This window comes from Mesocricetus auratus, unplaced genomic scaffold (assembly GCF_017639785.1).
Source record: "Mesocricetus auratus isolate SY011 unplaced genomic scaffold, BCM_Maur_2.0 Super-Scaffold_100013, whole genome shotgun sequence".
In the NCBI taxonomy this organism is placed as follows: Eukaryota; Metazoa; Chordata; class Mammalia; order Rodentia; family Cricetidae; genus Mesocricetus; species Mesocricetus auratus.
In genome coordinates, this window is record NW_024429196.1 from 75,166,188 (window position 1) to 75,183,614 (window position 17,427).

Genomic DNA, 17,427 nt, shown 5'->3' on the forward strand with positions numbered 1-17,427 from the left:
TTTCTGTGTACCTCAGTCTTTCTTCAAGCACCTCTATTGAGGTGTACATAGTGTAGAGTGCAATAGCACATGTGATCAGGCCAAGTGTGAGCATAAGGCCTGTATGGGTCTATATCATTAGATCCTTTCCCCTTGAGACAGGGTTTCTCTATAACACTAGAGTAGACCAAGCTGGCCTCAAACTCAGAAGGAGCTGCCTGCCTCTACCTGCTCAGTGTTGGGATTAAAGTCATGTGCCACCATGCCCAGAAAGATCCTTTTGTTTTATATTCAATGTGTCTGTGTGTGTGTGACTTTTTTTTTCTGTTACTGTTAAAATTTGTTTTGATGGTTTCTTTTTTTAAAGATAAATGGATCTCTTTATTCGTCTATTTATTTATTTATTTATTTATTTATTTATTTATTTATTTAGTGTGCAGTGCTCTACCTGCATGCATGCATGCCTGCAGGCCAGAAGAGGGCACCAGATCTCATTACAAATGCTTGTGAGCCATCATGTATTGCTGGGAATGGAACTCAGGACCTTTGGAAGAGCAGTCAGTGCTCTTAACCGCTGAGCCATCTCCCCAGCTTTGTTTTCATGTTTTATGAATGTTTTGCATGCACGTATGGCTATGAATCACTTATATGCCTGGTGCATGAGTAGGCTAGAAGAAGGTATCAGATCCCCTAGAAATTGGAATTTAAAGACATTTGTAAGCTACACTGTGGATGATGGGATGATGGGAATTAAAATTTTGTCCTCTTAACTGCTGAGCCATCTCTCCAATCCCATGAGATGCTATCTTTAATGAATAAAGAAGTGTGGGGAGGGGGATTGACAAGATGACTCAAGCCCATACAGGCACCTGCCACTGAGTCTGAAGACATGAGTTGTTGATGCCCAAAGCCCACATAATGGAAGGAAAGAACTTACTCCTAGAAGTTTTCTTCTGGCCTCTACCAAAATACGACGATGATGATGATGATCATGATGATGATGCTGATCCCTGTGCTGGGTAATGTGGCACACTCATGAGGCAGGTGGTATCTTGAGTTTGAGGCTAGCCTGATCTGTATAGCTAGCTCCAGGCCAGCCAGAACTGCATAGTGAGACCCTATATCAAAGTGTACAGTGTGATAAGTTGTGATGTTTGAAGTTGTGCATATATGTAAATGTCTGAGAAATCATAACTCAGTATAATTACTACATACCAACATTGTTACTTATATTATAGTTCATTATCCTAATCTTAGAGAAGACTTTTCATTGTCGAATAATACTTAATTGTAGGTATTTACTACTTTATCCATTCATGTGTTGGTTAACGTTTGGGTGTTTATGGTTTGGGCCTTTAAAAATAAAGGCTATTTTCTTTACTCTTAGATGAATAAATACCTGAGTAGAATATGTAAATTATATGGTAGTATAGCTTTAACTTTCTTAAGAAACTGCCAAGAATTGATTGTATCATTTTAAATTCTCCTCTGTGGTTTCTTAGGGTTTGTTTCTCCTTTCTTGTCAGTGTCTTTCTCCTTATTGTACTGGTAGCTGTATGGTAGAATCTCCTGTTGAATGTGCATTACTAACAAGCAGTGCTGAGAACCTTTTTCATGTGCCTGTCTGCCACCTTGTATTCAAGCCATCAGGGCATTGGAGACCCTCTTTGCAGCCCTGGCGGTGCTGTCACTCACAGACCACACTAGCCTCAAACTCAGAGATCTGCCTGCCTCTTCCTTGAAAGTACTAGAAATAAAGGGATGTGCTATTGAGCCCTGCTTTTCTTTCTTTCTTTTTTAATCTTCTGAATATAAGAGCTCTCTCATACAGACTTTTTTGGAATATTCTCCAGTCTGTAGCTTAAATTTTGTTTTTGTTGTGATTTTTAGATAGTTTGCTGTAGCCTTAACCCTACTGTGTAGTTGAGGACATCCTTGACCCTCCTGATACTCCTTTTCTGTTTCCTAAGTACCAGGATTATAGGTGTATGCTACACACCTGGCTATGGCAGATTTTATTTTAATCAGAAATGTTTTTTATCTGTAAATTTTAATCTCTTTAAGATTCCTATGTATATCATTCTGATTTCATGTCAGGTGTATCTGGATGCCCTCAGAGACCAGCAGAGGGTGTCAGTCTCCATGGTGGTGGTGTAGGCAATTGTAAGCTACTCAGTATGGGTGCTGGGAAAGAAGCACAGGTCCTTAGGAGAGCAGCAAGTGCTTCTAACTGCTGAGCTGGGCTCCATTGCTTTTATTTTAAAACTTGTTAACTGGCACATAGTTACTGTACTTATCTGTTTGTGTGCAATGTGCTGATTCCACCTGTTATGTCATGGTCGTTTTAGGGTAATGAGCATACCTAGCCCTTTAATCATTTATCATTTCATTGTTGTGAGACCATTTGAATTCCCCGTATTTCAATATAACTTATTATTACCCTGTTCTGTAGAGTATTTTTCTCCTAATTATTACTTCATATTTTGTTGATAATTTCTTCCCAGTTCTCTGAGACTCTGTAACTGCTGTTAAATCCTCTACTTTTGTAGGGGTATTGCTTTTAATTTTTATTTCCCATATTATTGTGTATATGTATATATGATGTATATGAGAGAACTCATACATGCTGTGGTATGTTAATGTGTATAATAATACAGTGCAAGGGAGATCTTGGCAGCTGGTGGGACAGAGGTTACTTGGAAAGCTTTATTGGGGGAAGATGAAGGAGGGAGGGAAGGAAGAAGAAGAGACAGGAAAATCCTGTCTGCCTCTCCAGAGAACAGCAGCAAAGAGAGTGAAAGTGGGCAGAGTTTGCCTCTTAAAGGAACCTCTGCACCTGTGTACAGAACCAAGATGCTGCTTGCCATTCGCAGAGGTAGCACACTTGGCCAGGTCCCCAAGGAGTAGGCTTGTCTGGATTACAACACCTGGTGCTCTCTAGCTTTTTGTGTATTCTGGTGATGAAACTCTGGTCATTAGACTTAACAAGCAGTGTTACCTACTGAACCAGTGGTATACCAGTAAATACCATTAAATATTAGGACACAGAGAGAACTACACCATGTTTGTTACAGATACTCAGAAGCCAGTTGGTGGTAGTGCCTCCTTACCATCCCTAAACCTTGGAGACAGAGACAGAGGCAGAGGATTGACTGGCCTGGGATAAAGAGTGAAAACTTAAATACCAATCTAGAGAAAAACACTTGATTATTTACATTACTGTGTAATGTTTGGTCTTTCTGCTGTTTTGACTTGGGGGTTTGGTGGAATATTGTTGCTTTGATATATGACCTCACTATATAGCCTTGACTGGCCTTGAAATCTGTAGAGTAGGCTGACCTAGAACTCTTAAGGTCCTACTGTCTCTGCCTCCCAAGTGCTAGGATTAAAGATGTCTTGTTTGGTTTTTGAGTTTTGATTGTTTTGTTTTGTCAATTTTATTTGCTTCTTGGTTTTTTAACCAGGCTGGTTTTTGGTTTCCAAGTAGCTCAGGGTAACCTTGAGTCCATGAAGTCCTTCTCCTCAGCTCCAGTGCTGAGATTGTAGGTATGAACTGTCATGCCTGGCTTTCTTATCTGTTCCACATTAGGTTTAAAACCTCATTCAGTTGTGGGGACACACTCAGAACTCAGGAGTAAGAGAGAAGTCTCTGGAATTCATGGTAAATCCTCAAATATATAGTAACCTTGAGGCCTGACTGGACTGTGTAAAACCCAGCCTTAAAGAGGACAAAACAAACAAAACTTACGAAATAAATAAGTTCTCAAGAACTTCCTAGGCAAAACAGTCAGAGACATTATCTCTTTTTCCATTGCCTTAACCCCAGTAATAGTAAAGTCAGGGTTAAAACATGGACTTCAGCGCTGGGTGGCGATGACAAAGAGTCCCAAGAATCTCTGAGAAACAACTTCTTGTTGATTCCTGAATAGTGTTAATCTGCTTTGACCCCTCTGCACCAGCAGGTTCCAGGTATTGTTAAGGAGGATTGCTCATGTCCCCTCTATTAGTGACTGCCAATCAAAATGCTGTGTTCTGTCCTATGGTTGGAATTTGTCTTCTTTAAGGCTGGGCTTTATACAGTGCAGTCAGCTACAGAAATGACATGAATGACGTGGACTCCATTGTCTTATTGTCTGAACAGTCGTGTCCAGCTTGTCTTGAGGTCCACGATATAGATGAGGCAGGAATACCCTGCACAATAATACATGCCCGGAACATTGAAGGATTCAAATATTATTTTAATCAGCTATATATTTCCTTTTTGTTTTTCTTGATTATTCAGTTGAGGTCCAGTCAAAAGAAAATAATGGTCTTCTGGTTGTGCTGCATGATGTATAACGGATGGGTTCCTCCCACCTTTGCTTGTTAGATTTTGTTACTTTGATTTCTTCCAGGACTAAGCAATTTTGTTTGAGGTAGCTTTTGAATTTTCACACATTGCTGTGGGCAAAAGGTTTAACGCAAATGTTTATCTAGCAATGAAGCCAAAATCTTTTCAAATGTCTTACAAACAAAATTCCTCTGATTCAGTAGGCCTACAGTAAAATGAGCAAATGGCGTTAGAATGCTGGCCCTCAACCCTCAGAGCAAGCTTTCTTCCCCTCCATTAGAACACCGGCTCTAGGCCCATGACAGAAGTGCGAGAAACCTGCATGAGGTTAAGAAGCCTTTCCAGGTGGAGAGGATTCTGGACACTACTATGTAGCATGAGTTCTAATAGGTCTTAATAATAAAAACCCAGAGTCAGATATTGGGGTATGTGCTGAAAGTAAAGGAGCCAGCCACTAGAGACACTTCTTGCCTCTACCTAAATCCTCAGACTGAATGCAATGAACTCCTATCTCGTCCCAGCCCTGTCTCTCTCCTCCCAGCCATATATCACTCCTGTCTCTAACTCCATAGAGCTAGGATCAAAGATGCAAAATCTGTTTCTCTTTAGACTGAACTTATCTCATGTAGCCCAGATTGGCTTTGAACTACAGAGATCCATCTGCCTCTGCCTCCCACTGAGATTAAAGATGTGTTATACCACTGCCTGGCTTCTGTGGCTGTCTAGTGATTTAGTTTCGCACTCTGATCTTCAAGCAAGTTTGTTACATCACAAAGTATCGTCACATTACTATTAGCGCAGAGAGATCCTATAGCAAAGTTGAAAAGGTTTATTCAGATAAGGTGGGGGGACCTAGAAGTACTAATCTTAATAGAGATCAGAATGAAGACAAAAATATGTTTAGATGCACCTTTGCTTTCTGCCTATATTATGGATGGGATCTGTCTAAGAATGCTAGAATAGGGAAAAATAGAACAATAGATTTAAGCCTGAGTCTTGCACTGCCCTTCTGATGATAATGCTGTACAGCAGATGTTATAAAGCTATTATTGGACATTAAACAGTACAACAATATTTTTAATTAAAGATGTTTAGAAATTACATTGGTCCATGGAGATTGATTGCTTTGTTGCATTTGTAAGTTTTTCTATACTTCACCTAAGGTAGAGGAACACCACCCCCACCCCTTGGCCTGGCAGTTAGATTCAGAGTCTTAGGCAGGCTAGGAAGCAGTATATTACAGAATTGTGTCCTCCGCCTGAGGCTGTATGAGTACAAGATATTTTACCTCAGGGGCTGGAGAGATGGCTCAGCGTGCAGTGTATGTTCTCACAATTTTGTGTGTGTGTGTAATAGCCCTGGCTGTCCTGAACAACTCTTAGTAGACTAGACTGGCCTCAAACTTGCAGAGATCCGTCTGCCTCCCAAGTGCTGGAATTAAAGGCCACTGCCCGGCTTTTTTTTTTTTTTTTTTTTGTTGTTGTTGTTGTTGTTGTTAAGAAAGATACTTTACTTTCTTCCAGACAAATAACAAAGATGTTATTTCTCTACTTTGTGGCTCCCCCTATTTTACTGTACTAGGGTGATCATCTCATTGCTTGCTTAGATTGCTCTAATTGAATAATAGCAGGTTTGTAGCACTTCTTTCTTTACAAATACATAATTCACATTTTTCCTTAGATTTTATTAACTGAGTGATCTCAGTATTTATGGATATATGTTTTAGTTAAATGAGTTCCTATCTTAAGAGTTTGCGGCTGGGCGTTGGTGGTACACTCCTTTAATCCCAGCACTTGGGAGGCAGAGGCAGGCAGGTCTCTGTGAGTTCAAGGGCAGCCTGGTCAACAGAGCAAGTTCCAGGACAGCCTCCAAAACAATACAGAGAAACCCTGTCTCGAAAAACGAAAAAAAAAGAGTTTTCATGTGCCGGTGGTGGTGCATGCCTTTAATCCCAGCATTTGGGAAGCAGAGGCTGGAGGATATCTGTGAGTTCTAGGACAGCCAGGGTTACACAGAGAAACCCTGTCTTGAAAAACCAAAGCCAAAAATAAATGATTAAATAAAAGGTAGGGAGAGACTGAGGAGTACATTGTGTGCATTGTCTCAAAGGTATTAAAAAAAAAAGCTGGAGAGATTCAGAGAGATTTAAGAGATCTGGTTGCTCTTCCAGAGGTCCTGAGTTCAATTCCCAGCAACCACATGGTGGCTCACAGTCATCTATAAAGGAATTTGATGTTCTCTTCTGTTGTGTAGGCAGAACATTATATACATAATAAATAAAACCTAAATAAATTAAAACTTTTAAAAGAGAACCAAAAACTGAGTATAATAGTTTAATTGTAAAATTGACACAATGTAAAATTATCTGAAAAGGGGTAAGAATAGTGTGGTACAAGCCTTTAAACTTAGCATTTGAGAGGCAGTGAGAGGTAGGTGGATCTTAGTTTAGACCTCAGAATTCTCCAGAATGTTTGCAAACATGGCCTGTAGGCATGTCTGCAGAAAACTACCTTAAGTTAATTGAGGCAAAATCCAGTCTAAAAGTGCATCCCATGCATTCATTCTCTCTACTGACTGGATAGCGCTGGTTGCTTCAAGTTCCTGCCACCTTGACATACTGCAGTGGTAGACCCTAATGTGAAATTGTAGGCTAAAATAAACCCCTTCTTCTGTAACTTGTTTAGTCATACAAACCAGAAATAGGGCTTTAAACAATCACTTATGTCCACTGGTATGTTTGGCCAACCCCTTGTTCCTGTATCTTCTGTATTGTCTACAATGTAGTTGGATCTAGAGGCTAGATTTGATCAAAATTGAGTTTCTCTTTTGACAGGAGTGCTTTGTGGACCATATAGCACACACTCTGTTTTGTCATACCAGTAAAGCACGTATCAGATCAGTTTGCCCACTTTACAAAGACACTAAAGTTGTTCGTTTGTTAGCATCAGATTTTGTCACTTGATAAACTTTATAAAGTTTTTCACTAACTTACACCTAATGGCTTGGATTGGGGTAGATTCTTGCAATACTAATTTGTTGCCTCTTACCTTTCCCAGGAATCCATACCTGTTTTGTGTGTAAGCAGAGTGGGGAAGATGTAAAAAGGTGCCTTCTGCCTTTGTGTGGAAAGTTTTATCATGAAGAGTGTGTTCAGAAGTACCCACCAACTGTCACGCAGAACAAGGGCTTCAGGTGCCCCCTTCACATCTGCATAACCTGCCACGCTGCTAACCCAGCCAATGTGTCTGCTTCTAAGGGTATGGGTTTGTTTTTAATATAAACCAATCTAATTATAAGACCGCTTGTTTTGGTAATATTTATTTTCAAGTGCAATCTGGAACATCTCTTGATAGACTCCTGCTTGTCAGTTTTCGTAAAGTAGCAACATTTTGTCCTAATAGAGTAATGAATTCCACTGATATTCTGTGGAATTTCTAGCTGGTGGTTTCAAATATTTAGATATCATAGATTTTGTTTTGAAAACATCTCATAGTCAGTGTATTTTATATCCCCTTTTATTTGTTGTTGATTTAAGTAGTTTCATGCTGGTTTTTACTTGCTGATATGTATTAGGAGATCCATCTGGAAAACAAGCATCATAGAGTACTCAGCACACTAGTACCACCATTCTTTCTTTCTATCTATCTATCTATCTATCTATCTATCTATCTATCTATCTATCTCTTGATTTTTCAAGGCATGTTTTCTCTTTGTAGCTTTGGCTTACCTGGAACTCTTTGTAGACCAGGCTAACCTCAAACTCTGCCTCCTGAGTCCATTCCTTTTAATTTGGACTTATTTCTGGCATTAGAGGATTGGAGGCAGTTATCTGAATTATGGATCATGGCCTCCTTGCTGAGACAGATGTATTTATAGTTGTGCAGGCCTACTCCCACTGGGGACATGTTTAAGAGCCATGTTTTTGGGCTGGAGAGACGGCTCAGAGGTTAAGAGCACTGACTGCTCTTCCAGAGGTCATGAGTTCAATTCCCAGCAACCACATAGTGGCTCACAACCATCTACAATTCAATCTGGTGCTCTTTTCTGGCATGTAGGCAGAACACTGTATATGAAATAAATAAATAAATCTTTTTTTTTTTTTAAAAGAGAGAGCCATGTTTTTAGGTAGTCTCTCTGATGGTAAACATGCTTAAATAATACACCTTGTTTCCATATGTAATCTTTTTCTCTTGCTCCTCCCCCATATCTCTGCTTTCCATAAATGTAGGCCGTCTGATGCGTTGTGTCCGCTGTCCTGTGGCATACCATGCTAATGACTTTTGTCTTGCTGCTGGGTCAAAAATCCTTGCATCTAATAGTATCATCTGCCCGAATCACTTCACCCCTAGGCGGGGCTGCCGGAATCACGAGCATGTTAATGTCAGCTGGTGTTTTGTGTGCTCAGAAGGTAAGATGTGACTTCTGATTGTAGGAATGGCTTCACAGGGATTGATTATCCAGTATTTTATATCTTAGTTGTGTTGGAGGGAATATGTGGACAACTGGCAGGAGTTTGTTCTCTCGTTTTCTACGCTGTGAGTCCTGGATATCAAGCTCAGATCTTCAGACTTGGCCCTTCTCTCTGACCCTGAAATAAGATCTGTCAGTCAAGCTGTTTTGGCTAGCCTGTTGTGCTGTTGAATCCCTGGGATCTGCTTGTCTCAGCTGCCCAGAGCTGGGTTTAGAGGCTGACTTTCCTTGGGTACTGGGAATCCTAACTTAAAACCCTCATACTTACATAACAAGCCCATTAGAACCCACTGAGACATCTCTCCAGTCCTTCATGTATCCTTTTTAAATTATACATGAGACTGGGAATGTAACTCATTTGGTACAGTGTTTGGCAAGCCTAGCATGCCCCAAAGCATTGAATTTTATGTCAATTGATGTGTTGTTGCGTGCCTGTAACCTTTTACCATTTATGTCTGACATACATCATATAATACAGTACCAGAGAAGGCCACAAGAGGGTGTCCTAGAACTAGAGTTACAAGGTTGTTAGTAGCCGTGTGGTTGCCAGGGGATCAGCAACCTGCTCTTCTGAGTCATCTTTCTTACTCATGAAGAAAGCTTTTATTTTATGTATGTGTGTGTGTGTATGTTTATTTTTATGACAGGGTCTATGTATAGGTTTGGCTCTCTTGGAACTCGCTTTGTAGACCAAACTAACCTCAAACTCAGAGATCCACATGCTTCTGCCTCCAGTGTGCCTCTATTAAAGGTATTCACCACCATGCCCAGCCTGAAAAAAGGTTTCTAAAACAGTACAGAAAAATAATAGCACGACTATGAAAGAAGTCCAGTCATATAAAAGTTAGAACTCACGAGGTCACCTAAAATTTTCTCATTGTTCTATGTCTATAACACACTTTAGTTAAACAATGTGTGATGGCAAATGGAGACTACAAGTTAAGAGCCGAGAAATTCTGGTAACTATTCAATAGGAATGCCCAACACTCTGCTTATAAGTGCTTCATCTGGGACGGGCATTGGTGGTGCACACCTTTAGTCTCAGCCCTCGGGAGGCAGAGGCAGGGGGATCTCTGTGAGTTTGAGGCCAGCCTGGTCTACAGAGCGAGTGCCAGGACAGCCTCCAAAACAATACAGAGAAACCCTGTCTCAGAGAGAGGGAGAGAGGGAGAGGGAGAGAGAGAGAGAGAGAAAGTGCTTCATCTGATGTGGCTCCCCCCTTCAACAAAGCAAAAATGATATACTTTCTAGCTGAAACTGCCAAGTTCTAAAAAGATTTTGGTTTGTTGTGGTTCGGTTTTCCCAGACAGGGTTATTCTGTGTATCCCTGGCTATCCTGGAACTCGCTGTGTAGACCAGACTGGCCTCAAACTCACAGAGATCTGCTTGCCTCTGCCTCCTGAGTGCTGGCATTAAAGGTGTGCAACAACACCACCATTGGGTTTGAAAAGTTGATGTTTTTTGTTGTTGTTGTTTTGTGTGTGGGGGGTTTGTTTGTTTGTTTTGTTTTGTTTTTTTTTAAGAGTGAAAAGAGCTAACCAAGTGGAGGGGCTGGTTACGAGTCAGATACTGCTGGGTGATTGTTAACTCAGTTCTGTGGAGGTGCTGATGGCTTGGTGATTGTTAACTGTGTTCTCAAGAGTGACTATTGTTCATTACAAATTGGTGCTACTGAGAAAATTAGATATGAATAAGGAAAGAAAATCCCTGCAATGATATGGTCTTAGCGCATAATGGTTCAGTTGGTAAAGTCCCAGTCACACAAGTTGATACCCTAAGTTCAGATTCCCTTGCTCATGTAAAAACAAGATACATTCCTTTAACATACTATTGTTATGGCAGAGACAGGCAGATTACTATTCATGGGCTTGCCAACCAGCCTTGCAGAATAGATGATCTCCAGGTTTAGTAAGAGACCTTGTCACAAAAGTAAGGTAGAAAATGATGATGGAATGAATGCCTATAACCCTGACCTCCTCCACACATGCAAACACACAGAGATGTACATATACAAAACTTATGCTTTCTTTATACTGTGGTCTCTATTTGCTATGCATAGGTTTACACGGGAAAGAAAGTGTCCATATTGATATTTATGCACATAAATTTTCTATTTACTTTTTACCTCGTTGCCATAGCAAATTTGGTAGTAAAACTTACTATTTATTATTTAACTAGGAGACACTTTGATGGGGTCTGGGAGCTCAGGAATATTAGGACGGGCATATTCTTATGGAAAAGTCTTTCTGCGTGTGTTTTACTTACTGAGCCTTGACTAGAGTTGCTGAGCAAAAGCCATTTTTGCTGGGACATTGTTCTTGACCCTGGTCTAAATGCCAGCTTTGTTGTCCCTGTAGGAGGCAGCCTTCTGTGTTGTGATTCCTGCCCTGCTGCTTTTCATCGTGAATGCCTAAACATCGATATTCCTGAAGGAAACTGGTATTGCAATGACTGTAAGGCAGGCAAAAAACCACACTACAGGGAGATTGTCTGGGTAAAGGTTGGTCGATACAGGTAAGTAAGCATGACAAAGAATGACACTCGTTTCTTTTATCATCCTCTGCCTGCCTCTGCCTCCAGAGTACTGGGATTAAAGGTGTGCACCACCACCACCTGGCTTGATAATTAACTTTTAAAAATGCTCTTCATTATTAGGCATAGTGCTCCAATCAGTTTTTCTCTATTAGGAAAAATTAGATGTGATTTTCAGTTTTTGGAATGTTATGTGGGCTGTAGCAAGTTCTTCACTGAAGTGAAATAAACCCATAATCTCATAAGCAAGGAAGACTTATTGTTAACATTAGTAATATCCTTCTCCTCCAGGTAATTGTCCATAGTTTACACACAATTGTTTATTTTGGTTTGTTTTTGAAGTTGTAATTGAGCTGTGATTGCATAAAAGTATACAACATAAATGTAGCTTTGTTTAATTTTTAAACAAGGTTTCATTATATAGCAGTGGCTGACCTTAGACTCACAGATACCTTCCTGCCTCCGTTTCTAGTCATTTACCCAGCTAACATGGATGATTTTAATATGTAAATGGGCATACTCTAGTTACATAGTTAATGAGTTTCTAGTAGAGTAGCTGTATGTGATGATGTGACCTGTATTCCCAGCACACCGGACCCTCAGGCAGGATGATCACATGTTCGTGACTATGTATAGTTTTGTCTGTATAGCAAGACTCTATATCAAAACAAGCAGAAAATGTCTGCTAGAGAAGTTTGAAGGGTATTAGCACAAAGAAATTATAGAAAATTAATATTATGAAAATATTAATTATCTTGGTTAGATAATTACTGGGAGTTTCTTTTTTAGTTTTTGCTTTTGAGTTAAGGTCTTAACTGTGTAGACCAAGTTCTTCTGATACCGCCACTGCTTTCTGAGTTTAAATCCCTCCTGGGATTAAAAATGTGCTGCCTAGCCCTGCTGGAAGTTTCTTCTTTAAAATCCAAATTGTCTGGTATACTATGGTTGATACCCTTAGTGATGAGGGGTTTTGTCCCCATTTTCATTTCTCTTGTTTTATTTAATTGTAACAAATTTAATTGTGTATGTGTCTAAATGTGGATGTGTGTGAGTGAGTACAAGTGCCCTTTGAGATCAGAAGCATGGGGTTCTCTGTAACTGACTGACCAGATGATTGTGAGCCATTTGGCATGGTGCTGGGAATGGAGCAAAGTCCTGTAGAACAGCAGCTCAGGCTCCTAGTCTCTGTGCCATCTCTCTAGCCACCACTGTCAGATCTTCTTTCATTGTTAAAGAAAATTCTTCAGTGAACATTATAAATATTCAGGTATCATAATCATTTCCTACAAATAAAGTGACTGATTTAGAAATTATTTAAACGTTTGTGAGTGAGAGCCTGTTATGTCAGGCTTCTGGGACATTCTACTTGAGGATATAGCTGAATAAACAAATGTGAGCCAGGTCTGGTAGCCCACCTGCAGTCCTCCTAGATCCTTGGAGGACAAAATAAGGATCCCCAAGGCAAACTGGCCAGCTAGACTAGAAAGAGCTAGTGAACTCCAGGTTCAACTTGAGAACCTGCCGTAGTAATTAAGAATAGACAGTAACCCAGGAAAACATTTGTTGTTCACTTTGTGCACACTGTATATACACACATGCAGAGGACAAAACAAAACCCTTAAGTAGGCTATTTTCCTAATGCCTTTGCAGCCTTGTAGAGGTTTCTTCTCTTATTTGTACCTTTTCCAGGTGGTGGCCAGCTGAGATCTGCCATCCTCGAGCTGTTCCCTCTAACATTGATAAAATGAGACATGATGTGGGCGAGTTCCCTGTTCTCTTCTTTGGGTCTAATGACTATCTGTGGACTCATCAGGCCCGAGTCTTCCCTTACATGGAAGGAGATGTGAGCAGCAAGGATAAGATGGGAAAAGGAGTTGATGGAACATACAAAAAAGGTAACTTTACCCTTAACTATTCCTCAGGCAAGCAGCAACTTCTACAACTGAATATCTTGGCTCGGGGTGTCTAAAATAGTGTGCTGACTACTTGTAATCCCAGCAATCTATGCTAAGGAAAACAGTTGCAGAGTCAAGGCCACCCTCAATTCCATAGTGAGTTTCAGCATGATTTTTACTACATAGTGAGGCTGTGTCTCAAACAGAAAATTGGAGAAGACGGGCATCTTAGCACACACTTGTAATCTCAGCTCTTGGGTGGTGGAGCACAAGTTCAGTGGCCTGGGTCTTGGGACTATCTCAACAAAACAGAATTGTCTGGGATTTTAGATGGAATTTAATAGTACAGGGCTTGCCTGGCATCTATCTGTAAGGTCATGGATTGGTCTCCAACACTTAAAAAAGTTTCCAAATTTAGTTATCCATGCTGATGCAAACTTGTAATTCCAGTGGTTAGGAGGATCACACATTGAGGCCATCTAGTGCTGTTGAGTAGCAAAAACCCTACTTCCCTCTCCCCTGGAAAAAAAAAAAAAGGCCAGGTATGTTAGCATTCACCTTTTAATCCCAGTACTCTGGAGGCAAGGCCAGCCTGGTCTATATAGCAAGTCTGTAGAGAGACATTGGGGGGTGGCAGGAGGAAGAGAGGGAAAATATTTATATAGTGCTGTATCATCTTTGTTCTGACCTATCAGTGTAATGTTTACTAGAGCTATTACTTTCGTAGAGAAGTTAGTTACTCCATAAACCTCATAGTTTCAGTGTTAACTTTACCTGGACCTTTTTGTCACTCACTCTTTGTCTCAGCATCTCTCTGTTTCATCAAATTTCATCTGGATGACAACTTCAGTTTGCTGTGCAAGGATTTAAATCTACTCTAATGGGTGTTTTAGTTTTTTTGTTTTGTTTTTAAGATTTGGGGTACCTTTTTTTTTTTAGCAGAAGTTGTAAACACAATTAAAATTGCAGGGAGTAAAGACATTTTTAATGAACTGGTCTAGCATTGAAAACAATAGGGTCTGCTAACGCTAAGATGTCCCCTGGTATTAGCACAACTAAGTCAGTTTTGAGCCTTGTCTTTCCCTTAAGATATAATTTGGGGGGGAGGGGTGTCTTTGAATAGCTTTCTGGATAAAGTAAATCTGTGAGGCACTTAGTATTCCTCAATGAAAATACCTTCTTCCTATAGTTGTCCTCTGGAAGGCAATGTATGTCTTGTTAAATTGGTAGAATTTAACAAGAAATTTGTCTCCAAGGTGAGAAGAAAAAGGGTATTTTAAAGAACTGATGCCTAGCTAGGTGGTGGTAGTGCATGCCTTTAATCCTAGTGTTCAGGAGGCAGAGGCAGGCAGATCTCCGGAGTTCTAGAACAGGACAGCCTGGTCTACACAGAGAAACAGTCTGGAAAAACCGGGGTGGGGGGGTGGGGGGACCAAAGCTGGTGCTTAGAACAGAACACTAGCTTAGCATTGTTTATTTACCCAGTGTTCTTAGATCTGTGAGTACAGCCGTATTTGCCATATGGTTTCTGTGGAAAACTTTGAACTCTTGATACTGATATTACATAGAAGAACTTGAATGTTGAGTCTTTTTCTTTTCTTTTAAGATTTATTATGTATTCAGTGTTCTGCCTGCATGTCTGCCTGCAGGCCAAAAGAGGGCACCAAATCTCATTACAGATGGTTGTACGCCACCATGTGGTTGCTGGGAATTGAACTCAGGGTTTCTGGAAGATCAGTTAGTGCTCTTTAACATCTTAGCCATCTCTCCAGCCTGAATGTTGAGTCTTGTCTCAGATAGTCAGTGACTACACCACTACCATCCTTGTCTGTAATAAACTGGCTGTCACTGACACTAGAAGAGAAGACAGAGTGTAGAAAGGCCTTATGTCTGAGCCTGCCAAAATTTTGGTGTATTATCATTATACCTACCTAGACCAGGGGCTGGCTACATAGTGTTCCCTCTAGGAGTGTCTTTTGTGGGAGAGTCTGACACCAGTGTTTACAGTCAGATTCTGCTATGTCTATGACTGCTGTGGCAGGCGTGCATGGAGAGCATAGGTGGTCTGGGATTTAAAGTGAGGGGAACAGAGGATCAACACTAAGACAAGGCAGGACCTATGTAATCAGGAGGGATTCAGTATGGGTCAGAGGGTAGAATTTTCTTTCTTTTTGGTTTGGTTTGGTTTGGTTTGGTTTGAGACAGGGTTTCTCTGTAACTTCTGATCCTGTCCTGGAACCCACTCTATAGACCAGACTGGCCTTGAACTCACAGATCCACCTGCCCTGCCTCTTTTTTGGTTTTACGAGACAGGGTTTCTCTGTATTGTTTTGGAGGCTGTCGGACCAGCCTGGCCTCTGCCTCCTGAGTGCTGGGGTTAAAGGCGTGCGCCAACACCGCCTGGCTCCACCTGCCTCTTAAAGAAGTAACAGCATTAGAGAAAAGCTACAAAAATTAGAGAGGAAAGATTAGAATCCTCAGTTTTATCCTGGCTGAAGAACGATGAACTAAAAGTTTATGTTGAGAAAACTTGCAGTCGGAAGATTTGTTGGATAGTCTAAGGATCATGAAAATATGGGGTGAATTTAGATTAGATAGATATACTTTTGTTGGAACCCATAGTGAAATTTTCAGAATGGGTATTAAGGGATTAGAATAATTTAAAAATCACTTGATATAATTTTTTCTTCATCTAATAGTATTCCTGAGTTAGACATGAGTTTTCCTTTTTGTTTTTTGTTCATTTTCTTGTTTGTTTTTTGTGACAGAGTTTCTCTGTAGTTCTGGCTGGCATTACACTCACAGAGACCCACTTGCTTCTGCCTCCAGAGTGCTGGAATTACAGGCATGCACCACCACTGCCCAGCAAAACATGGGTTTTCTTTTATTAAAAAAAAGGGGGAGATAGGGTAAAAAATAAATACACCCAGAGGTGTTTTTTTTTGTTGTTGTTCTTTTTTTTTTTCAGTGATTTTTTTTTTGTTGTTGTTTATTTTTTTGTTTTCTAGCTCTTCAGGAAGCTGCAGCAAGGTTTGAAGAGTTAAAGGCCCAAAAAGAGCTAAGACAACTGCAGGAAGACCGAAAGAATGACAAGAAGCCACCCCCTTATAAACACATAAAGGTAAGGGGAGAATCTCGGAGTTCCTGTGGTAGTGTGAATTTCTCCTTTCTTCTCCTTGCACATGGTAAAAATTTAAAAATTGCTGTGAGAGTTTAGAGCATAAGAAAACGAAGAAGTACTTTGTTATTTCCAAAATAGTTGTGGTGGTCCCTTGTCTCCATGTCAGACTTGGCAGTGAGCTCCCTTCCCTGCTGAACATCTCACTGTCCCTCTTACATATTCTTACTATTAGCATCTTGTGTCTTTTAAACGTCATGAATAATTGATTTCTCCCATACCCCTAAAAAAGTATTTGTATACATTAGCTTATGTCAGACCCTGGTTTTTAAATCTTTTGGCCTAGAGGTTGTAAGCAAGCACTGCACCACCAAACTCCAGTCTCCCATTCATTTCCTCCCCTTTTTAATTTGGAGGTGGGTTCCAGTTGTCTGGGCTTGCCTTTAATTTGTGGTCTCCTGTCTTAGTCTCCCAAATATTTGGGATTACAGGCATATACTTAGTCTACCTGGTTTGAAATTTATATTTCATGCATCAACTGTGGCTTTATTACTATATGAACTGCCTCAGTCTTGATTTCTTCAAATCGTGTAAAATGTATGTTCATTATATGATACTGTGCTTTTCCAGGTGAACCGTCCGATTGGCAGGGTACAGATCTTTACTGCAGACTTGTCAGAAATTCCCCGCTGCAACTGCAAAGCTACTGATGAGAACCCCTGTGGCATAGACTCAGAGTGCATTAACCGTATGCTGCTCTATGAGTGCCATCCCACAGTTTGTCCTGCTGGAGGGCGCTGCCAAAACCAGTGCTTCAGCAAGCGCCAGTATCCAGATGTTGAAATTTTCCGCACATTACAGAGGGGCTGGGGTCTCCGGACAAAAACGGATATTAAAAAGGTAAGGAAAAACTTAAATTATGAGGAGTTTTTATTGTTTGACATAACTGATTCTCTTAATGAATATGGGAAATATTATATAGGGGACACATGGAATATAATAAGCTCCAAAGTGAAGAGGCTTGAGAGTGAATGACCTTGCCATCAAACTCCTGACATTGGTCATGTTCACTAGATAGAATAATACAGGGAGAAATTTATAGA

The 17,427-nt window shown here is 40.4% G+C and overlaps 1 protein-coding gene across 3 annotated transcripts in view; it reads left to right on the plus strand.

Annotated features, from left to right (window-relative positions):
• Nucleotides 1-17,427, plus strand: part of Nsd1 (nuclear receptor binding SET domain protein 1) — a 106,146-nt gene that overhangs the window by 68,372 nt on the left and 20,347 nt on the right. For all 3 annotated transcript variants that reach the window (XM_005078352.4, XM_013119295.3, XM_013119296.3), the window contains 6 exons: nt 7,366-7,566; nt 8,538-8,717; nt 11,137-11,293; nt 13,001-13,206; nt 16,215-16,327; nt 16,955-17,224. In XM_005078352.4, the coding sequence (XP_005078409.1) occupies nt 7,366-7,566; nt 8,538-8,717; nt 11,137-11,293; nt 13,001-13,206; nt 16,215-16,327; nt 16,955-17,224 (1,127 nt within the window). The remainder of the gene's footprint in view (nt 1-7,365; nt 7,567-8,537; nt 8,718-11,136; nt 11,294-13,000; nt 13,207-16,214; nt 16,328-16,954; nt 17,225-17,427) is intronic.